This window comes from Athene cunicularia (assembly GCF_003259725.1).
Source record: "Athene cunicularia isolate RWA chromosome 2 unlocalized genomic scaffold, athCun1 chr2_part1, whole genome shotgun sequence".
Taxonomy (NCBI): Eukaryota; Metazoa; Chordata; class Aves; order Strigiformes; family Strigidae; genus Athene; species Athene cunicularia.
In genome coordinates, this window is record NW_020799095.1 from 31,621,603 (window position 1) to 31,646,217 (window position 24,615).

The 24,615-nt window shown below is 37.9% G+C and overlaps 1 protein-coding gene across 4 annotated transcripts in view; it reads left to right on the forward strand.

Annotated features, from left to right (window-relative positions):
* Nucleotides 1-448: 448 nt before the first annotated feature.
* CACNB2 (calcium voltage-gated channel auxiliary subunit beta 2) overlaps nucleotides 449-24,615 on the forward strand; it is a 168,471-nt gene continuing 144,304 nt past the window's right edge. For 2 of the 4 annotated variants that reach the window (XR_003397751.1, XM_026842333.1), the window contains exon 1: nucleotides 449-1,271. Coding sequence is in view for 3 of the 4 variants with exons in the window: in XM_026842333.1 (XP_026698134.1) it covers nucleotides 1,191-1,271 (81 nt within the window). In the remaining variant the exon portion in view is untranslated. The remainder of the gene's footprint in view (nucleotides 1,272-24,615) is intronic. The other 2 variants (XM_026842327.1, XM_026842332.1) reach the window with 2 other exon arrangements.

Genomic DNA, 24,615 nt, shown 5'->3' on the forward strand with positions numbered 1-24,615 from the left:
CTCCCACGTTTGGTGCTCAGACGCCATGCAGTTATCCTTGTACTGGATCCATATTTGAACAGTAGCAGTCAGGTACATGAAGCACTTTAGGTAACTAATGCTACTCTTTGATATACCACGCTTTCTGGAGAATCCATGAGACTCCAGTGAACTCTTCCACCTGGAAATGGTTTGAAACATTTCCTTCTAAATTCATGCAGGTATTAAAAACAGAATCCCTTTTCCCTTTTCTGTTTTAGAGACAGCACAGTCTGGCTTGTTTTTACTGCACTGTTTCAGTTAAAATGGACTGCTCCAAATGCTCTCATACTGTGCGGTGAAGCATAAGTATTTTGCAAATGGTACTGGCTTGCGTGCTGAGTGAAGAAGCAGAGGTCCCCCCTGTATAATCCGATTTCAATCAACTCACTCTAATCACTACTGATAGTTGCAAAATTTAGCCTGGATCTGCTCTGGTAATCTAGATTGACAGGAGGTAAAAGTAAAGGGACAGAAGGGCAGAGGAACAAAGAGAAATGAGCAGGGACAGTGATTTTCTGCTTTTGCTTCCCCTCGTGGGACGCATGACTCTGCCGGCGGGTGTGCCCAAAACCGTGGCAGGCTGCCGGGACAACAGGTACCCTCCACGGGGCTGGAGCAGGCACCCGTGTGACCTGTTGGCGTGCATTATTTATTGACATTGAGATCCTAATTCTCTTTATTACTTGGAAGATCCTGGGGTTGTGAAATATTCAGGCATAGCAGCAGTTAAACGGTGCAGCCAGCAACCGGGCGTCTCTTCGACATCTTCTGAAGGCAAGTGGCTTCCAGTGTTGGGCTTCATTCTCCTACAAGCTCAGTGCTTGGATAGAACCTTCGTGGGTATCTGGGCTCTGAGTTTTACCAGTGGAAGGGGGAAGTGTCTGTAAGGTATCTGTGAGAGTGGGTCCTTTTGACTTTTGCTTTTAACTTTTCCAAGAGAAGAACCAACTTTGGATTTCATGGCTATACAGAAATACAGCCAGCTGCTGCTGAAGACAGATATTTCACAAAGATTTGTCTCTGTTTGACTGGATTGTATATCGGGAAGAAAAATGACTTTTTTTATTGTTACCTGACCACATGCTCAGTGTGCCTGTGTCAGCCAGGCTCAGGGACTGCACACCCTGGGGTAACAGAGGCACCTGGACTACCCCTCCATCTGACTTTCCATGCTGGTGGGGCTGCTGTTGGTCATATCAGCCTTGCATGTTGCCATGCTAAAAACACCCAAAGCTAAAAATGTGTCCTGGGTAAGTACAAAAGGATGAACAAAGTTTCTATATGCATTCATTTTTTCACATATATATGTATATGAGTATGCTTCTCTATATATGTAGAAGTACACACTTGAATAGACTGAGGTGTAAGGTAGATAAAACAATGGTAAGTGATTAAATATCATAATTATTTAAATTATTACTAAGAATTAAGAAAAAAATACATTAATTGGAATACTGGTATTTTGAAGGAACTATATTTGGAAATTTTAAAATTATAGACTTTCAGCATACTTACTTTTGATATGTATATTTTTTGTCTGTGTTAGTAAAAGGTTTGTTCTACATACTTTTAAATCACTTGCAAAATTGGTGTACCTTTCAGGGTACAGGAGTACCTTAAGAAGAGTAAGATTTAGAGGAGATTAGTGATTTTAATTATATTTTAACTTCTATTTTTGTATATTATAATGATTTGCTACTGTAGTTATTATTATGAGTAGTATGATCCACATCTTTAAACATTGTTAAAAAAAGTCCCAGAAGTTGCTTCAGTATGGTCTAATAAGTTGTAATACATGGTGGGTTGAAGGAGTCCATGTTTAGTTTCTTTTCTGTTGACTTGCTTAATTTTTACTAAGAAAATACATTGTTATTTTGTCCTGATAAGTTATTTCTGTGTCAGAAACTAGGATTCCCTGTTGGGGAATAAAGGAAGCCACAAAATACATTTCCAGAGTGAGTAACAGTGCCTTTTTCTTAACCCACATCACGTATGATTATACAACAGAGCCAAGGTACCGCCTGCTCAAACAAACAAAAACAATATTGTTAAACTCCAGTTCCACGCAGATACCTGGGCATGCTGGCACCTGCTGAGTAGATGGCTTTAGGGCTTCTTCAGTGACCTCTGAGTCAGCACATCTTGCCCCAACTGTGTTGCCCATGACTGCGTTTCCTTGTCTACAGTGCTGGGGTTGTTTGGGAATAAAGGACATCACTGCCAGACATGAGGATAGATACCTTCTCTTCTTTGTGACTGCTCAGTAATTAATAGCTATGAAAATGCATTAAATTTCAGATTACTTAGAAATTTCATGTGTGTTCATGAAGCAGTCTATGTCTGCATATACATCACCATAGTTGATAGATGTTTGTATCCCCCAATTTAGGTAGGGAGGTATTAACTGCTCACACAGTGTCTTCCTAGAGGTAAAAGCCTTGTATGTTTGCAGCTATGATTGTCGCCAGGTTTAGGTATTTAAAATACTTATTTCTGCTGACTATGTTGGAGAACACTGATGTACTTACTCTTACCCATAGTTTTACACTGTGGAATAATCCCCAAGAATAAAATAAATGAGACCTCTCTCCCCCTCCATGCTTTCACTACCAATTTTCATACAAAAGGAAAAAGATGTATGTTGTCATGAAAATAGTGAACTTTTGCAGTCATTTTAACTGAATGTTTGATACAGTTTATCCATCATGACATAGCCCTATGTTGCAGACATTAATGACTTTTCATTGTTTCACTAAACACATAGTTGCACATGTGAAATGCATAAACTATGAACAGATTTGAAATTTCTGGTGCAAAAATGGCAATTTACATGATTGCACCTATATGCTGAACTAGATGCAGCATCCAAATGACTATAGCTTTTGGTATTACTTGTACTTTATGTAACATTTTCCCCTTTCTTAAATAAATAAATAAATCTGAAAAAGTTATTTGTCAGGATTTCTGACTTAATTTTGAATCAAATATATTCTATTAGTAATTTATGTTTGTGACTGGGTATCTATTTGAGACATAGAGTAAAAGGAAGAAATTAATAATTCTATAAAAATATGAAGATAGTTTTATGTAACTCTTGCCTTCACCTCTTTCTCTTTGGTTTTCTTGTGAGAGGGGTTGTGCTTAATCCTTCATCCATCTATGGCAATACAGTATAAAAATTATTCACTAAGTGATGGAAGGTATAATTTCTTTAGTAAGTATAAAGATAATTTTGTAACCAGTATTTTAAATTAAAAAAAAAATAGAATAGTTATTGCACTGATGATGTTTAAAACAAGTAATGAGAATTTTTCAGAAAATAATAGTGATATTTTTTTTTTTAGTACTCTTATATTTTGAAAACCTGAGATACCCTGCAGTGAAGTAAAAGGGCACCTTACAGAATCAGATACATGCTCAAAATATCACTTGGTTTAAATCCCAACAAGTGGAGATTATTTTCAACTCTCTGAAAATATGGAGTTGGACTCCAGAAATTCTACCTCTCTGTTGATTTGATCTTGACATTTGTTCATACGCGGTGAAAGTATGAGGGTCCAAGGCTGAATCACAAGGGTGAGTGGCAAGAAAAAAATTTTGACTATAATTTAGCAAAGCACTTCAACATCTGCTGAAATTTCAGTTTATTTCTCACCTGCTTAAAATTTAAGATTGTGGTCAACCACTTTGCTGAATCAGCTTGTTTGCTAAATTTATGTCATTCTGTAATTAAGTTGGCATTTGTTTCTGTGTCTTTAGCATACAAGTTCTTAAGGACAGAAACCACACTACTTTGGTGTGTCCTTGCACAAAAGACTGCTACCTGTGTGATTCATCTAATTTTGCAGCAGTGTATATCAGAGACAACTGACTGTTGCAAGGACCCTCACCTCAGAAACTGCAAGGCTGAGAAATTAATTTCTTAAGTCTTTCAAGAGCTGAGGAATCAGCAACTTCTTAGTGTGTTGTTTTTTCCCCTAAAGCTCTTCACCTACCATTTGATAGATCTGTACAACTTTGATACTGCTCTGTGGTTTCCAGGCATGTGAATTACAGCCTTGGTTTTGTGAATGTGGTTTTGAGGAAAGCTTTGGTCACTGCTACACAGGGTGTGTTGCTTTTAAAGTGCATTAAATGGCCATAGAGGCACTGCAGTGACTTTAGTTGTAGATTACATAGAGAATATGTTCACTTATCACTAAAGGCTGTTGATGCTGCCACATGTGGATATTCCTGAAAGCTACTGGGAAGAACTAAGGCTGACCTAGCCAAGATGACTGTAAAATCTGTTTCTCATCTAAGGCCTTGGGTTTTCTTAAATTATTTGATTTACAAAATACGTCCATTTAATTATCCCTAATGGAATAATTTTGTTAAATTGACTCCTATTGACAGGAATTTAAGTTTTATTCTCCTACATAATCAATTTTATTGTTTATTACTTTATGTAGGTACAAGCAATCCTGTCCTTAAACACCGTGACAAATGTAGGTAGGACCAACACCTATGGAAAAAGTCAGTAGATTACAATAAATGTGGCTCTGAGACATGGGGGGGTGGTGGTTAAATTATGTTTTTGACCTAAGTGGCCAATGATGGTGAGATTTGAGCTTAAAGGAACTTTTAAATTTGAAGTACCACAGAGTCTTAAAAATATTGCTCTATGCCTGTTAATGAAAGAATTCTTCCCTATATTTCCTTTAAACTATTTGGCCAATCTGTTATACTGGTATATTACAGGAGTAAACATCTTTAAGTATTCCGTGAAGGACATTTAATTTTGTACCTGATGTAATTTTCAAGGGTAGCATGCTCTTACAGAGTTCCAGATACAGCTCTTTTCTCTTCTCCCAGTGTCCTCTGACCTTTGGAGCCATGCAAGCCCTGCTGGAGGGCTGCAAACCTTGACTCTGTGCCAAGGCAACCTACTGAGCAGAAAGGTCATAGAGCTGCAGATACCCAAGAATAAATTCTAGCTCTTTAGCTGAAAGCTGTAGAGCCTCCTGACATGCTCTGCTGTCAGTAGTTGTCGATTGTGGTACCCACTGCAAAACCCACCAAAATCTATGTGCCATTTTGGTAGAGTTCATCTTCTTCCTTGAAAGACAGGTTTGGATGGATATAAAATTTGCTGCATTGCTATTACCATAATTTAGGATGCTTAGTGCATAAACGCTGTTTCTGCTTTTACTAATGTTTAAATTGCGTTGTCATTGTTGGTATTTAAGAGATAAATCTTAATTGCACAGTATTCATTATCTCTGTCCTCTTACTACCATTCTTTGTCACACACCTTGTTTCACTCAAATGCAAAGGAGTGGAATTTACATAGACAGACTGACTTTTATGTAGTTAACTAAATTACAATTCCTGGTGAACTGCATAAGCTAATAAAAGGGACTGATATTTCTGTCTCATTTTATTACTTAAGAAGTTACATGGTGGTACACATAGTGTTATAAAGGTACAGAAAGTGAAGGATGAAAGAAGAAATATGGGATTTATACAGTGAAATATGTTTGTTCCAGCTGTTTTAGGTGAGGATGGGATATGTGTGGAAAATGTAAAGAATAGTTCAGTTACATTGATTTGACAACTTGTGAAATATGGACTACTTGAAGAAATGGAGGATTAAATGGACGAAAGAAAAAAGGAGAGGAGAAGATAAAATTTTAAGGGAGAAAAGGGAGATAGACAAGCTAGAACTTTGAATTTTAAAAGATGTGATACTATTAGAAAGGAGGAAGGATTAAACAAATGCAGAAACACCAAGAAGAGGGCATGGCTACACTGAGTTCTAAATCTGTGTCTGCATTTGGGGACAACTTAAAAATAGGAAATTAAACAAGTAGTTTGAAAAATAGACAGTGGAAAAAGCTTGAAAATAGTTGGAAAATTATCTGAGTGTGGGTTTACCCTGAAACATGAAAGATGATGATAATACAAATTAAATTTGCTATGTTTCTAATAGAGAGGACAAAAGGTTCCCTCGGATGAGTTATTTTTGCTTGAGGTTCTCAAGGTGCATGGATGAGAGGAAAGCTCGGAGAGAAGCACTTGCTATTTACAGGCATCCTGTTACTCTGGTTTGTATTAGTATTGACCTTGTGAAGAGACTGCAAAAGTAGATGAAGTCAAGAAATATTAAAAATGAGAATGTCACCTCTCTGTGGAACTATAATAAAGGTGTTGCACATTTCATAGGGCTGCTTTAAGATGTTTTAAGAAAGAGGGTAGGCAAGGATCTAATGGGAGGTCTAAGTAGAGAACTCCTGAATGCAGCAGTATCTCTGCGGGCTTAAAGATATATCCATGCGATACTTGGAGTAGTCTATGGCACAAGAGGCAATTGATTACTCAGCTCTGGCTTGCATGGAGGACTTTGTCCTTGGATAAATTATGACTCTTGACATTTAAAGATTGACATAGCTGAAAGAGTTGTAGATATTTTTTGGCTAAAATATACCATTATTGTAAAAAAAAAAATAAATCTCTTGTTTGTTACATTGCTTATGAAGTGGTGTTTCTTTTCAATAGGGTTCTGTTTTGGTTCTTTCTCAACCTGGCCACTTGTTCTGTCAACTAATCGTGGACTGAAATGACATTGTCATTTGCTTTCTCTCTGGTTCTCTTTCTCTCAAGTACTTAGTTTCTACTGGACATGGCTCTTAGCATTCTTGGGTGATAGATCAAGCTTCCTCGGTGAGGCTCCGATGAGGACTTTGGATCACTCTGCTGGCAGACCATGTTTTTTTTCTATTAATAGGAGCAGGCCTGGGTTATCTTCATCCTTCAGAGGCAAACCTCTGAGAAAACTCCTGTGGCTGCCTGACTGACTCCCTTTGCTTGCACAAGACTCAAGTGGTGTGCTGCAGAAAGTTCAGGGGATTCAAACCAGTAGGAAACAAAAGGCAAAAAGCTTAATTATGTATTACCCCCTCTGGTTTTTCTTGTACTTATTTATCAGTGTAATTCCCACTGATTTTGGCTGGAACTACATACATAATCCGATTAGCAGAAAGGTCATCAGGGCACGCAGAAGTAGTCTGCTGTAAGCTAGAGGACTTGCTTCCCTTGAAATTTCTGAAAGTTTTCCCTTGAATTGCAGGAACTAGAATTCTGCCTACATCCTCACAGCAGCTGGACTGTACCAGCAAACTGAGTTGCACTTATGACAGTTTGTCTGGGCAGTAGTAGCCTGTGTGTGGAAGACCGTGATTGCACTCAGTCTGCTGGCACTGGGAGTCTGGGCTGAATGTGCGTGATACATTCCTATCAATAGCACTGCTTGGCTCAGGCTGACTGCTTGATCTTTAAAACTAAGCAATCACGTCTGAAAAATAAATTCATGATTTTTCATCATCATTGTGCTGAGTTTGTGACTAGCAGGCGGCAGTTTTAAAGAGGCTGGAGAACAATTTATGTTAAAGGTAGGAAGTTGTTGACTGACTTCATACAGTAATGAGATAACTTTCCTAGAGTACTTTTTCTTAATACTGTGTAATAGCAAATGTAAGCATTTACCACAGATGTCTAATTGTTACTTTCTCTGCAGACCTTTATAAGCACACAGATATAAAGGGGAAAGTAAGAGGAATGTATTCTCCCCTTTTTAAGATGTGAAAGGTAGAGGTTTTTCCACCAGCAGAAGTTAATAAAAAGACAGTTGACCCAGTCATTGATTTGAGCTGCCTTGAACTGTCTTTGATGAAGAGAAGTTTTTAGAGATCTTCAGTTTAGTCAGGGATAGAGGAGAATGTAGGGAAAAGTACAAACCTGACTTTGAAGGTAATGTTGTCTGAGATTAAATAGAAGGTGAAATTACAGAAGCTCTGTATAAAAGTATCTGTGGGTAGAAGGAAATTATCGCTGTTTTTGTCAACGGTATTTATACTGGCCTTTGACATTAAAATCTGGATACAGGAATGCCAACTGTTTATTTCAGTGGGTCAGTTATTTCTATTGTCATTTCCCCTTTTATTTTCTAAGTTTTTTGCTACTGCTAAAATTGGAGAAGCTTGCAATATATATTTGCAATGTAATTTTCCTGTATTTGAATTGTAAAAATTAAAGCTGACCAAGATCACAATTTATGACAAATTGCCAGATATATCTTGCATTTCTAGAGGCATAAATAGGCTCAGAGTCTATAAAGTGTAATTGGTTTATTTTTCTAGTGATTCGTGACAAATTTAAACATGTAACTGCATAAGCGTTTGTAAGTTCTTCAATCAAACGATCAGGGCATTAATGGAGAATTATTCCTAACGATGTGGTAGCCCAGGGAAATAGAAAGGGAGAGAAGAGAGCACCTAGTGGACATTTAGGGCTAGCAACATGCTGCAACACTAGGAAGACTGTAAAACTAAGGAAAATGGGGAAGTTTTAACCCTTTCATGTTTGATTGTTATAGATGATATAGAAATGTTGTTTTGTTGAACACAATAGAATTGTATGTTAAGGCTGTATAATCTTCTGTTTGGATTCATCTTGTTCCCTTTAAAAAAAATACTTGTTCTTGTAATGGGTGCTAAATTTTAACTGGAATTCTGCTTGTGTATAGATATTGTAATATCCTGCAATTTTTTTATACCTTCAAGTTATGCTGTCCTTCAAGTAATGTGATGCTGAACAAAAATTATGGATTCAATAAGGAACATGAGAAATATTCAAGAAATGTGCCTGTATTTTAATCATGAAGTTTTGATACATTTGATCAGAATTTCATCTAACTATGCTCATACTTTGTTTATTTCTTGATATTTATACCAATTCATAAGAGGATTTTTGTATCTAACCACTAACCGAATTCATAAGGGCTACTGATTACATTGAAAGTCTTCCTAAGTTCCATTTTCATTAGGTAGATTGTTCTTCAAGGAAATGTAAGAGCAGGATTTCCCCTGTGGAAATGTTTTTTGAATATTTAGAGCCAATCTGAATGTAATACTGTGCAGAAAAATAAACCAAGCATGTATTTTTATTATTTATTGTGGTAGAAAGAACCATGATAAGAATTGCCATGATAAAAAAACCCTGCACAGTTACCATAGTTTCTCTAAATGATCATCAGGAATATACTTACCTAGTTACTAGGAAGTGTTTATTTGTTGCCTCTTGAGGTGTTGGTAAGATGTCTTCCATAGGATGTAAACAACACCATCACTTGTTAAGATAGAATATAACAGTTGATTACTAGACTAGATAAATCTGGATAGTGATATACAAATTTGTCACACAGAAAGAAATCTATGTACAAATAACATGCAAAAAAAGTTGTGTATGTGGAAGCGTATCTTACATTCCCAAGATACACGCTGGCATTCCACATCATTCTACATGATTCCTAAATGCTTTCAGTCACAAGTGAAAACATCTTGGAAATGAGAGAAGAGATTCAAAAGACATTAGAAGTTTAAAGTAATTTTCCCTTAAAAAAAAAAAACAAACAAAAAACAAATATATAAAAAAAAGCAAAGAAGTAAATACAGCTGTAAAAGATTTTAGGTTTCAAGAATTCAAAAATCCAGACCTGTGCCTAGAGCCCGTTGGTGATACCCTCTCTTCAGAGGCCCAAGGGATTGACTATATGTCTGACTTCCTGCTGTCTTTGCTTCTCTTAATTTCCTTTGCTTCATGTTGGCTTCGGTAAATAAGTATCTGGCTACTATAATAGATTCAGTTCTATCTGATACAGCATATTGAGTTCTTGCCTTATTTACAGGCCAATTGATGTTTCCTCATTTCAGCATGTCCTTGGCTACTCTTCAAGGCAAATCCCACTCTGTGAGACTTCTGCCACCTTATAGAATCTGGTTCTTGAATGCAAAATGTTCATAACCACTCTGTGAGAATATATTAAACAAATTTAATTTGATAAACTTTGACAGGCACTTTGATAGTTACTATAATAATATTGTGTTATCTTCAAAAGTTTTAGAATAGGAGGTACTTTGCAAGCAACACCTCAGGTTTCAGCATTCTAAACCAATATAATATTTTTCAGGTGTGAATTATTTTATTGCAGGGCTCATCTATGATGCAACTATTGGATGAGGGAAAAGCTGTGGATATTATCTATGAGGATTTTCCAAAAGCATTCAACACAGTTCCCCATAGGATTCTCGTAGAACTGGCTGCCCATGGCCTGGATGAGCAAACTGTCTGATGGGTCAAGCACTGGCTGGCTGGACGGTCCCAGAGAGTGGTGGTCAGTGGAGCTAAATCCAGCTGGCTGCCATCACACGTGGTGTTCCTCAGGTGTTGGGACCATTTCTGTTCAACATCTTTATTGATGATCTTGATAAGGACATAGTTCACAGATGACACCAAGTTAAGCGGGAGTGTCGATCTGTATGAGGATAGAGAGGCTCTACAGAGACTGGGATAGATTGGATTGGTGGACTAACATTAACAGGATGAGTTTCAACAAGGCCAAGTTCTGCACTTGGGCCACAACAACCGTGTGCATTGCTACAGGCTTGGGGAGATGTGGCTGGAGAGCTGTCTGGAAGAGAAGGATCTGGGGGTTCTAATTTGAAAGCAGCTGAACATGAGCCGGCAGTGTGCCCAGGTGGCCAAGAAAGCCAATGGCATCTCCTGGTTTCTATTAGAAATAGTGTGACCAGCGAAATTAGGGAGGTGATATCCCCCTGTACTCTGCACTGGTGAGGCCACACCTGGAGTATTGTGTCCAGTTTGGGCACCTCAATGCAAGAGAGATATCGAGGTGCTGGAGCGAGTGCAGAGGAGGGCAACAAAGCTGGTGAAGGGCCTGGAGAATAAATCCTGTGAGGAGAGATTGAAGGAGCTGGGACTGTTTAGTTTGAGAAAGAGAAGGCTGAGGGGAAAAATCATCACTCTCTACAGCTACCTGAAAGGACAGAACAAGAGGGAATGGCTTTAAACTGCAACAGGGGAGGTTTGGACCGGACATTAGGAAAACATTTTTCACAGAAAAAGTGGTCAGACAGTGGAATAGGCTGCCCAGGGAGGTGGTGGAGTCACCACCCCTGGATGTGTTTAAGGGTCGTTTAGATGAGATGTTGGGGATATGGTGTAGGGTGGAACTTTGTAGAGTAGGGCTGATGGTTGGACTCGATGATCCCAAGGGTCTTTTCCAACCTGAATGATTCTGTGATTCTGTGTACAATACTTTCAGGTTTTACTGTCTTGTGGGCTTTTTATTTCACTAGAAGACTTGCTTCCAGTTTAAAATCTGCCCTGTAGCAGAGTGAATTGCACTTTTTGATATGATTTCCCTTGAGTCTTCCACTAATTTTGAGGTTTTACTGTCAGATTACCCTCTATATCTACCCTGTGTTGAATAAAGAATACATATGCATCATAGGCGACAATAATCGAAAGAGAATGCCGTGAAATACATAAAACACTGTCTGGCACACTAGATACTCTTATGGTGAATAAGAACAATATTTTAAAATAATATTAAATGTTACTTTTTGAAATAAGGCTAGTAAACAATTTGAGAGAGATGCATATGAAGAACATAATCTCTCTAAGACTAAAAGAGAGGATGCTGTTCTAAAAAATGAAAAAGACGGTAGCTGTGTTGGGTCCTTTGAGTGCACTAATATGCAAGGTATTATCACAGATTTTTACACTGCTGTGCTTCTGAATGTGGTTTCCTGTTGTTAAACTGTAAGTACCAAAAATTCTGGCTTACTGTTTCTTTGGCTAACAAGGGCCGTTCGGGCTTAAGGGACATTCAGTTGTCCTTGAAGTTAAAGTTCCTCCCTAAAAGCACAAAGGGAACAGGGAAAACAAAGTAATGTTATCTCAGCTATTGACATCCACCTGTTTGTTTATTTGTCATTAGAAGGCATGGGTCAGACATGGCATCTTCTGACAAACTGCTTCCTCTTTATAAACGATCATCTCAATCTAGTCCTAGAGCTGTTTGTGCCTCTTGGTGAAAGTTAGATGTTACTGGAATGCTTTGGCATAATTATGGACTTATTAGTTGTCAGAAATTAGAGCAGCAGTTAATACCCTCTGCTTTGATTCAGACAGAAGAAAATGCAGCAGAAACACCATGGCACAACCCCCAGATTCAAGAACTTGTGGCTGCTTCTCTCAAAAACCTTGATTTGAAGACTCAGTAGTTGGTCATATACCATGACTTGTTTCTCACAGACCAGACAACTAATTTTTTTGTTCCATTTGGTTGATTGCCTAGGGAAGAGTGCACTTTCTTCTAACTTTTACCTTACTGTCTATTGTAAGGAAACCAAGATGTTATTTAATGACTTAGTCTCTTTCTGAACACTGACAAAACAGGAGTGCAGAAGTAGTAGGTATGAGTAAGTGCATGGAATACCGTACTTGGAAGGCATTAATACACTGTGATATTCTTTGGAGTCATTAACAATTGATAGAGAGTAAAGCTAATGAGGCAAAATATAACTATAAACTTATTTTTAGGAGCAGATTTTTAGAGGAAGAAGAAACATAATCTCCCTTTGCCAGTTAAAGCAGCTTTGCAATTCAACAACTGAAAAAATGAATTCTTCTGTGAAAAATAAACAAAACATCTAATTTCAGATGTATTTTCAACCATTAAAAAGTATCAATGTAATAGTAATATATCATTAATGTAGTATTAATGTCTACAATTAGTTTCACATAGGAAGTTTTCGTTTTAGGAGTTTTGGCAAATTCTCGGGGTTTTTTTCTAATTGGAAAACGTTTCTTAATATCACAGAGACTTGTGTTAGGAGATTTTTCCCATTGTAAACAGAAATTAAATAAGCTATATGGCAGCTATTTCAACACTGACAATTGGGCTTTTGCAAGGTCACTTAAAAAAGATCATGAAGGTAATTAATAAGTTCTCTTATGAGCTTTGACATGAACAGTAAGTTGAAAAGTGTTGGATTGCCAGAAATTTCAAAGTGTTCCCAGTGCTACAGCCAACAAAGTGGCAGGAGAGGGGACAGGGCAGAACAGGGCTGTGCTCTTTAGTTCCTGGCAAAATGACACAGAGATAGAGCAAAATCTAAGTGACTTTCCAACTTTCTTCTGAACAAACTGTACTCTCAAGTATCATTTCAAATGTTGTCAACTCTGTCACGTGTTTAATATTGTCATATAAGGCTAAGAATTATCTCTGAATGTTTGTTTGAAGTCAGTACATCTGCCCTGATGTAACCTCTGTGTGCTGTATAACAGTGTGAAAGCAACGCTAAGTATGATTATACTACCTTTCTGATGAGTAAAATAACATCAGTCACACAACATCTTTTTCCACTGTCACCAGAGCAGACACTTCAGTCTTTCATGTGTTAGGAATGACAGGGAATGTGGGCTGCACTGCAGTGCACATGTTATTGGGTCTGTTTTTCTCCATCAGATGAGTGCACGTGATCAGTCAATCACCTCTGAACACTGTTGGACTGGCAACCTTTTTAAATTAATAAAATCCATGTCCCAGCCTTCCAAAATCAATGGAAAGTTTAGTTTAGACCAGCACACTCAGTGATCCAGTAGCAACCCCTGGGGCTGCAGTCCCTGTGCTTGTGACCCGAGTGGTGTGGCCGGGCAGTGCTGGTCTGCAGGGTTTGGAAGGAAACCCAAGTGGAGTGTTTAGCTGGTGTGAATGTCTGGAGTGAGGTTGGAATGAGGAGGGGAGATACTTCTCTGCCTGAAGCAAAGCTAGTCCCCCTTGATAGCCTAGCAGCATGTCTGTTTAACCCAGAACTGTGATTTCTAAGCTATCTGTGGCAGGACCTGACCTACAGATCTGGGGCTGCTTGATAAGCACCCCCAAAATACCATGAGTCGCCGCATCAGTTTGCGGACATTTTCCCTTCTCTCCTACCAGGTTCTTCTCCTTTTCCACCCTCACTCTCACTCAAACAAACAGCCCTCCCCTAATAACTTCTTTTTTTTTTTTTTTCCCAGTAGGTCCCAAATGGTATGTCCGACAGTGTTGCCCTGGTAACATGGCCTTATTCCACCTTACTGATAGGGTTATCTATGCACTGTGTTACATGTGTGACCAGTTCAGTGGTCACAGAGAAGGATATTCACGTATCAGTGGGTAAATGAGGCACTGGTACCTCTCTAAATCTGAACTGCTAGTGTGAAAACAACGTGCTAAGTGATCAGATCGAAGTAAGCATGCAGGGTTTTAATTTGAACTATTTTTGTGGGTGATTCAAGCACTCATAAGGAAATGGCTTTTGAATTGCAGATTTTCCTGTAAATTTCCTTTAACGTTTTGGTAAGTTGGAAACAGATTTTTTTTAAGATAGGTTTTGTATGTGACTCCTTCCAAGGGGTAAAGTATCTGGTTTGTTTTTAAAGTACCTCCTTTGAAATTGTGTTTGTAACTAAAATTGACCTCAAAAATGTGCATATTGCCTCCTTTAAAAATAATAATTAAAAAAAATCACTTAAGTTGAAATCCAAAACCCAGTTGGTCTAAACTACTAGGGTAATTTCTGCATATTTATGACTTGAACAGTCCTAAGACTAGCTCATGGTAGTGAACTAAGGACGTTTCACTTACAGCCAGTGCTTTTAACTACTGTCTTGTATCTTTTTCCATAGATTTATTGTTGCTAAGGGAAATACTTTGAATCCTATGAAAAATGTGGTATGTTCCCACACTAATGGAAACTACTGTATTCTTGTAGTATAGTTTTCAATGAACTCCTCATGCTGCGAGTTACATCATGAGTAATGAACGTGTTGGCTCTGGGAACTGGTGTTCTCCTAGTGACAGCGTAAACTCTCTGTTGTAAATACTGCATTTTTAGGGAAAAGGAATGAAAAAGCTCTTTAGCAATAATTCAGACCTTCTGGATTAGTTAATTATAATGTTGTGTGGTGGTCTTTGAACTCAGGCTCTACATCAAGTGCCAGTAGCTGTTTATTCCTGATACATTGTAGTGTGCTAATTTCTTACCAATGGATTTTAGCAGTGTGATTTTATGGTTGTTGGATAGCTATATTAACCATTGTATTGTTGCTACATTGAATAGTATTACACTTCTAAATCTGCATAGAAAAATGAACTAGTAAAGATTCAAGGCCAGTACCATTATTTCAGGTAAAATGCACATAGGAGAAGATAAATATTCATGATGGTAATAATGTTGAAGCATATTTGGAAAGAAAGGGTAAGGTCTCTCTGAAGTACATTACGTGTTGGTGTCCATCCATCATTAACAATAGACTTGATGCTAAATTTCATATACTTTCATATCAAATAATGATGTTAAATAAAGTTAAAACTACAGCTTAGGATGAAATTTTCAAAACTTGCCAAACTGTGTAATTTGTAAAAATCCATACATAATTTCTCATGTCCAGACAGCAAAACCTGCTTTAGTGTTTTCTCACTGAAATCAAAGCATTTAAAACCCAGACTTGGCACATGCCCATAATTAACTACTTAATGCATGCATTCTAATAGGATTTTTCCTGTATGAATGTGCCTGACTAAAAGGAGGACGTTAAAAAAAAGCCATTCAAAACCACTGTGCTTCCAAATTGATTGATTTCTCTTATTTCTGATAGCCATACACTTGTATAAAGCTACACAAAAATTAGCCTAGCTAGATGTTCACATCTTGTGTGGCTATAATGTACAAAATGACAGAGAACGTAAAGTCCAAAGAGAAAAAATTCCTCCCTAAAGATGCCAAGTAGTCATAGCAGAGAAAAGGGAGAGTTTTATACTTCACTGATGCAAAGGACTCTTTACTAATCAGTAATTGAACGACACCAAACATAATGTATGTGAACATAATTACTAAACATTTATGCTGGACGGGAACAAACTTGGCTTTCATTTAAGAGGGTGGACAGACAGTTCTGTACATGAGACAGAAGAAGAGTTTAGCAAAAAGCCAATAGACCGTTGAAAATGTGAAAAAGGAGAATGACCATGAAAATGAAGAAAGTTCATCCAGAGGGCAGAGGACATTCAGGAATGCTGAAATCTTTGCATTTTTATCTTTAACAGGTTTGAGCTGTGAGCTTCTGTGGTGGGCCATTTGTCATGTGAGGACTTGGCCCATTTATGAGCTGGGGCCTTGCAAAGCCATCAGAGGTGTTCCAGCTCTCCTCTGCATCATCTAGCATAGCTAGAAAAGAAGCTAAAGAGAACACCACATGTTTAGAGTCAGGGCTTAACTTTGAAGACTTAGGAAGACAACAGGACCTTGGTTTCATCTCACACTCCTTGAGACAGTGACTGATTCCCATTATAAATTAGTTTGTGGTTATAAAAAAGGTATAACAAGGTTCTGAGCTTTTCCTCCTTAACCTTGCTGTTAAACGGCAGCTGACTGGGTTATAGTAGCAAGGTAAATAACGTACTTCTGCAGTCAAAACCAATCTGTCTTCCTTTCTAACAGAAAACCACCTAGAAAGGAGAAAGGACTATAGACTCAAAGCATAAAAAATAAAGTTGAATTACAAAATACTTCAGCATACCTAGTAATTAAAAAGAATTATTATACATTATTTATGGTGTCTTTTAAGGCTGCCCTGGTTTGAGTGAGTGGCAGGGTTTTTTTGGCAGCAGGGGAGGAGGCTACAGCAGTGGTCCCTGTGAGAAGCTTCTCAAAGTTCCCCCAACTCCAAGTCAGACCCACTTCTGCACCAAGGCCAAGACAGTATAATGTATTTAAGAAGGAGAACCTGGGAGCAGTTGGGGGAGTGATGAGGAGAGGTGGTGAGAAGAACATCTGTGCGAACACCAAGGTCAGTGGAATGAAGGAGGAGAAGGAGGGGAGATACTCCAGAGCAGAGGCTCCCCTGTATCTTGTGGTGAGACAGCAGGACCAACCCTCCCCACCACCCATGGAGGTCTGTGGTGGAGCAGAGACATATTTGTGGCCTGTGGGGGGCCCCACGCCAGGACAGGTGACTGTGCCTGAAGAAGACCAGGACCCTACCATGTCTGTTAAGTGTTGCTGTTGTTAGTGTCTGTATTAAATTTATGGGATTTTTTTTTCTTCCCCTAATGAGCCTGTCTTTTGCCTGTGCTGTAGTAGATGAGATCATCCCTCCCTGTCCTTATCTCAATTTCCTGAGTCTTTTTCTTTCCTTCTTCCCAGTGCTGGGATGGAATGGGGCAGTGAGCAGAGCCTTTGCTTTATTTTTCCCTTCTCAGCACTGGGGGGAAGGAGGGAGTAAGCAGCTGCATGGTGCTCAGTTGCCATCTCAGCTCAAACCACAACAAAGGCCATTATCAATTTCTGCTGGTACATTCCTTTTCAGGCACACTATTTAGCTACTAGAGACACAGGTTTTGTGTCACAATTTACTTAAAGAATGCATTCAGTAAAGATTTACTGTAGAATAGGCAGGTGTAGTATTTTGTGGTCAGTCTTCAAGTTGTTTACAGTAATTCATGATGCCTCTGCAATTCTGTGCTTAGGGTTATTTATATTATTCCTCCTTTAATATATTGTTAATCCTCTGAAATGTGACTACGTGGATCTGTTGCACAGAGTGTAACAACTGAGACTTCATCCAGAGCCTCCTGTAAGGTCTGGGTTCCCATTTTTCAAGTTATTCATGACACTTTCATCCCTTGCAAGCTGTGTTCTGGCATGTTGTGTTTGTTAACGGTACTGAACTTACTGGTCCAGTATTACTAGAGAACTGGTCAGTTCCCTAGGAAATGGGTGCAACTTTTCAGCACTGTTACTGCCAAATTCTGCCTTTTATTTCTGGGATTTTTAATTTGCATGAATAAGTTTTCTTCATCTGTTTACAGCTGTAAATTAGTACAGTTGAATGCTTTTGTTTTCACAGAACAGGGCAAATACTGGTTATTATAACATGGGAATTAGCATATAGAGTGGGGTTTAGGACTGCTTACTGCATCCCTCAGTTTCCCCCAGGGGATCTCCCCAGGCAGACAACCTGTCCCTGGGGTCTGGGGTATCTGGTGGGGAAAGTCTTCCTTTGTGGGTGGCCAATCCATGGTTGAAGTGGGGGATCAGAACTTTAAATCTGATAATTTCAAAGAGTTTTTAGTTATTTCCATGGTTCCCCTGATGTGGGCACTTCTGACAAGACGTTAGTAAAGATCATCCCTCTTTTCAGCTTGCCTTTTCCTGGTCAGACATAACCTCCAGCCTCAGAAGCACTTCAGCTTCGTATGTTCTTGAATGCAAATCGGGAACTCTCGTGAATGAGAGGAGGGGTGTGAGAAATACCTTCAGTGAGACCCATTTCCCTCATTTTTTAGACCTAAAACTCAGTATATTAAAAAGAGATGTATTTTCAGTCAGGGTTGCTTCCTAGCAATGAATCATTCACTACACTATGGGTTTAAAATGTATTAAATAATTTTAGCTTTTCTACTTTAACCTCGATGGATTACACTAATGCCTCAAGGTTATTTTCCTGTGCTATACTATATATGCCTTCCGGTGCAAGACAGCAAACTAATCTCAAGGCCATATTGTGCTTAATCTGAAACACTGTTAAACATTTTTTTAGCATAAGGATGATAACATCATTTCTGCTACCTTCCTACTAAGCAACTAGCTAAGTAAATATTTAGAAACTCAAGGGACTGCTATCCAAAAGCTGTCTTGATTTATACTTACACAAGTTTAAAAAAAAATTTAAAATAGCTAAGTCATTTTGTAAAAGCTGTAAATAAAACTGAAGGAAAAAATCAGACTGGGAGTGCTTAACCTTTAAATCTGGTAGATTTGCAGAATTTTTAGTTATTTCCATGAGATAAGAAGGAATTTATTTTTCTGGTTAGATTTCTGTTAAGATTATTATTTGAAATTTTAAAAATTTATCTTATTTTCTTCTAAAAATTTAAGACTTAGTATGGAATTAATTTCACTTTAGGGTTCAATTTTGACTCTTATATTCATATTGCAGTACTGTTTTGTGGAACTTACCCCAAAAGTAGTTTTGATTTTCAGCTGTAAGCAATGTGCATTTCATGCTGAAGGCAAATAATAAACTTGTCTGGCTCAAGCAGCTTATTGTCTAAATAAAGCCTGTACTGATTAAAGGGGATACTTTGAGTGAAGTATTTAAATGGTCTAGACCTGATAGTGCAAGAAGGCAAAGGTCACACAAGTCATTTTCTTTCATACCCTCCCACCTTCTAAATGTTATTATAAATATGAAGAAAATCATGCCCTCGGATAATGAATCTGCCTTTCCATTGGCACAATGTAGTCACCTAGACTAAAGCAAAAATGACTTTTACACACATTTTGGATAGCTAGAAATGGTTATAGAAAGAAGCAAATAATAAACCTTTAGTAAATTCCAGCTGGGGCTACTTCTTGTAGACTTCTAAAATATCTTTAAGTGTGACCGTAGACTAGATTAACCAAAGATTTAAAAATACATTAATTACTGTAAAGGTCTAAAAGTATTAATTATTTAATGAATTAAATTTTATTTTCTAATTTATTTTTAAAATTTCAATATTTGAAATATTTGTATATTCTTCACTTATACAAATATTGGATATTTGAAATGCTCAGTTCTCAAACACTTAAAAATATTCTTTACCATTTAAAAGAAATATCTATTGATATAGCCCATGTAACTGTGTTATGTCCCATTCATGATTGACATCAATAGGATACAAGTCTCCTGAGATTTGAGAATTTAATAATTTTTTATTTATTATAATTTTTTGTCCTGTTTCCTTTTCTAGTGTTTTCTTATTAGGTCTGGGCTAAGTGTAATTCTGGAAGTGATAACCTTTTTCTTTGCCCTGTTAGGTTTCGCATTTAAAATGTGAAGTAAAAGTCTTTGGGCCAATTTTGTTGTTATTTATGCATGGGTAAAGCAAATCATAGCTGTCAAGTTTTGTGAACACCATGGAAGATGTTTATGCAAATCACTGAATAAGTCATTTTCCATGCTTAATGGAATTTTGCATATAATAAACCCCATGTATTTGAAAAACAGAAGTGCTGATGAAAAAAATGTCTATTCAGTCTAGTTGATGAAGTCTTTTATTATGTACAGAGTAAACATAAATTGTAAACATACTGCCCTATTACCATGTCTCAGTTCTTGCCTGGTAGGACTAAAAAGGCTGGGTTTCTCTTGTTTCTTTGCCTCAGGTGTTTTTCTGTTTGATCGCCAATTAGTATTAACTTTGGTAATGAGTATATAGTATGGAAGCTGAAACTGAAGTCTCATCAGTCTGACAGATGGGAGATATGTTTAATTGCTACTGAGATGCAAAGTGAAATCATCAATGAATCAATGAATTCAAGAACACAATTACTCAGGCCCAACTAAGTATAAGTTTCTAAAGAGGGGTTGTACTTGTAACATACAATGTTAATTCAGACATTTCTTAAAACTATGTCCTGAGTTAGACACAGATTTTAAAAATACTGAATTTTTTAACCCCAAATGATTAATTTTTTGCTTGCATTTAAGTAAAAGTAACCTGAAAAAAATAATTTTGGTGTATTCCTGGTATTGTACAAGACACTGCGTAATGTTACAAGACACTGATTTGGCCCCAGCTCCCAAAAATGAATTATTCGAGCATCTCTAACTAAGAGTGATAGAACATGATCTTCAGCATTGCTTTTCCTCTTTTCAGTCTGGTGGACCAGGTGCTTGAAATCTGCTGATTTTCCCTACTTTCCATACAGCTACATTATTTTTATTCTGTTAAAGTTTTATGTATTTGGGTCTCAGTCTTTCATGTCTTTGGTTACAGTAGCTCATTCCTGTTTGTGTAAGCTTTGAAGCTGCAGATAAGTCTGGAAGGGGAATTTAGCAGAGATATTCTGGGATCTCAACATTAGGAGCTGAGCTCTTGTTTGCCTCAAAAGTAAGATGCTTCTTTCCCATAAGAAATTACAGAGTCTTCCACAAAGGAGCGTTCAGTGTTGAAATGCAGTGTTGAAATGCTGAAAGGCCTCTAGCCTTGCCAGATCCTTTTCTGGATCTGGTGCTTCCCATCCTTTATGAGCATGTGGTACCTTGGCATGGGCCTTACCCACCTGGCACAGCTGGATGTGGAATACAATCAAAATGGCCTGAAGTGCCAGTAACTCCAGAAGGTAGTCAAGGGGTGCAGCTTGAAATTCAGCCAAGTGCGGTGCTGTGATACTCCCCTTGTGTACTACTTGTGCTGTGATACTCCCCTTGTGCCCAAATCTAATTGGCACCACCTATCGTGATGGGAGAGTGTACAAGTAGGTTCTCTAGCATTGTCCATTAATGACTTTTTTCAAGGTTGAAATAATTAAATCTAAAAATGCTCTATAATACATATTAGGGTTATGCTAAGATTAAAACATACCATAGCATCTTTTATATTTTGCCAGGAAGACTTCAGCCCTTATAAAAACTATAGTTTGGGATGTCATTTAATGCCTATTTTATTCTGAGGTTCTGATTTTCTCTTTTGCATGTAGGTTGACATGAGAAAAGACAGTCATTGAATCTATTTCAGAGCTAAAAGACATGCTGACATGAATTGTCCATGTTGATGTGGCAGTTAGTTGCAGAGCACTGAGCTGAAAACTGGTTTGGAAAGTCTTAAGGTCTTATTTTTCAGGTCCTAAATTTTCGAGAGAGATGTTTTAATTGCAGTTTCTATATGCTTGAGAAACCTAAACAGTTCTTCCCAGGTGGCATCGAGGCTGCCTGGGCTGGCTGCAGCTGTGTGCAGGGACCCTCCTGGGCCCCTCTCTGGCCTGTGTGTGGGAGGTGCAGAATCAGCTCCTTAATCTGCTGTTTTCTTTTACCTTCTACAAAATTCTGCCATGAAGTGGGTTTATGCTGCTGGCAGCACTTGGTGTTTTTATCCTTCCATATTTTGAATTGTCCCAGTTTCAAGTGAGATTATAGTAAGAACATGTTGTTTAATTTTTCTTTAGTAAACCTGAACAGTCTGAATCATACATATAAGAGAAAAATATTAAAGTAGCTGTATTAAAATCCTGAGGAAGAGACATTGTTCTGAGTTCCTCTGAAAAGTAGCCTTGCCTGCTCCACCAAAATTGCCTTCTTGAAGCCCACTTCTTTCTCTGCTCTGAAGTATTTTCTTATTCTATTGCACACAACCTTCACTTACTTGACCCCTTTCTAAGGATTTTGGTGAGCTTCAGAGGTATTTATAGCTGGCTGCAATGTCTTGTCTTATGAACATTATTTGTTATATTTGTATATAACATTGTCTTATAACATTATTGGTTGCCAGTTGATGGTACAGGAAACCCCACCATGTCCCCTGGTCTTTTACAGACAAATGGTCTGATATATCATGTAGTGAGGAGCATGGAAAAGTCTTTTGATGTTTCTATTATCAGTGTTACACTTCAGGTTCATTGTTCTTTTGTGGTTCTTGGTTTATAGAAGTGTATTAGTGTTATTACAGCAGAACTTAGAAAATTCTGTTACAATCGGATGCAATTTATTTACTGAGTCAACTTTAAAAAAATTGGTGAAAGTGAAATAAATAAATATGCATCAGAATCTGCTTTGTTGTGCATATGGCTAAGTATTTTTTCAGATATCCGTCTGACTTGAAGAAAACCACATACTTAAATTTTTAGTTGACTTGATAATCTTTGATTTTGCTTACTAAAACAGTCTTTGAGGAAGTGTGAAAGAGTGCAGAGTGCTATGGAGCAGATACAAATTTCCTTATGCTTCTATACTCTGTTTTTATAAGGTTTGTATGCTACTGCTTTGCTAATAAAAAAATGTATAAAAACTCCATAGTAGTCTCATTGCTGGCAGAGTTAAAAATGAGTTTTACCAAGGATTCTAAATTTGAGTATTTTACACAAGGCAAGAGACAACAGGTGAAGAAATTAAGTGAAACTGGAAAATAAGCTGTAACAAAATCCATGGTCTTTAAATGGTATCCAAGACAAGTATAGTTGTGTTTATCTGCATAATATGGTGTTCCTGGCTTTGACATCAGGCAGAGCAGTGTCTTCCTTCAGCTCTGTTGTGAGCTGCCCATTTTCAGAGTTGAGAAGAAATAGCAAGCACAGCCAGGTGAGCTCTTCGTTGCCTGTGTAGGTGGCTGGACATGAACATGAAGCCAATAAAGCTAGGCTGCCAAAGAGCGCAAAAGCCTGGACCTGGTGCAGAAGCTGCTCCTGTTTAGTTCTTATGTGGCGTAAATGGGAAATCAGAGCCTGAAGTTGGAGTACTTCTCCCCACAGATAGCACCATTGCAGATTGCCCTTTATTCCACATAGATTAGTGTCAGCACAGCAAGGAGCTGAACTTGGAAATATTTATAAAACTGGTTTCCATTTAGTAGAGAAGACCTATTGTTTGCAGGATCTGGTTTTATTTCTATCATAAGGATTAGTTTCCTGTGTTAAACCCTCAGTTTTATATCCTGGGTTACAGATAATGAGCCATAAGTGCAGCTCAGGCTAGGAGGTGCAAAATGGCCTTGAGTCATCAGCCTCGGGACAATGACATGACCTAATCTAAATTTTCCCTGGCTCTGCTTCAGCAATCACTGTAATGCTCAGTCCATCACTTCTCCCTGTGTTCCCCTGCCCTCACAGGCCCTTTTTCTGGGAGCCAGGAGCTAAATATTGTAAAAACAGCTGCTCTGCTCTCACTGCTCCAGTGTCTCATTTTTAATGCAGTCCTAAGACACTAAACAAATGGGTTTGTTATTTTTATCTTGCGCATTAGATGGTACTCTGGCTCTCTGATACTCTCTTTCTAAATGTTCTATTTGCATTTTATAATTTGTGATGTATCTTGTAGATACACTGTAAATGAGGACAATGCTAACCTTGCAAAGACTCGATCGTTTCCAAATGAGTGTCCCAGTCTACAGGCCAAAATAGTCATTGTCATATTTGATTTCTTTCTCAAAAAAGATATTATTTTCACAATTTCTATGTTGCAAAGTACAGTCAAGTGGAAAAGGCTTAGAAATTTCATTGTAGCACTAGGCAAACTGATTCAGTGGCATTGAAATGTCATTTCTAGAATTATCCGGCTTACTGGGGAGTGTTTCAAGGAATAACCTTCTGGCATGGCAGACTACAGTGCAGGGATTAGATGGGGCTTGCACAGTGGGCCAAATTATGCCTGGTGTTAATTAGGATTGCCTGACCATAAGCGAGGACAAGAACTGTCCCAGCAATTGTCATTTTATTTTTAAATCTCTGTTGTATGTTTGTGACATTATTTTTTCCTGGGTAGGAATTGGGCATATACCCATTTACTTAAAAACAAACAAACAAACAAAAAGATAACCATGTGATGTCTTAACAAAATTGTTCTACAAAATCACAGCATCTGTTTTGTCCTCAGAAATTTAGTATATGTGTGGGACCCTGCTTTCAAGAAAATACATCTCATTTTAATTTTGTCTAAGAAATCCTGCAATATTACTCTCTGAGCAGGATCTAGAGTTCTGAAGGTTTCTGAAAACATCCTTAGACCATAATTGGATGCTGTTTATAGAGAATTTCCAGAAAAGCAAGAAGGCTTCTAAGAAAGCTATGAAGTGAAGGATGGGTGCTGAGCCTGTGAGTCAGTGTGTCTGGTCCTACAGCCATCCCTGCTTCTGCAGGGACCTAAAAAAAAAAAAAAAAAAAAAAAAAA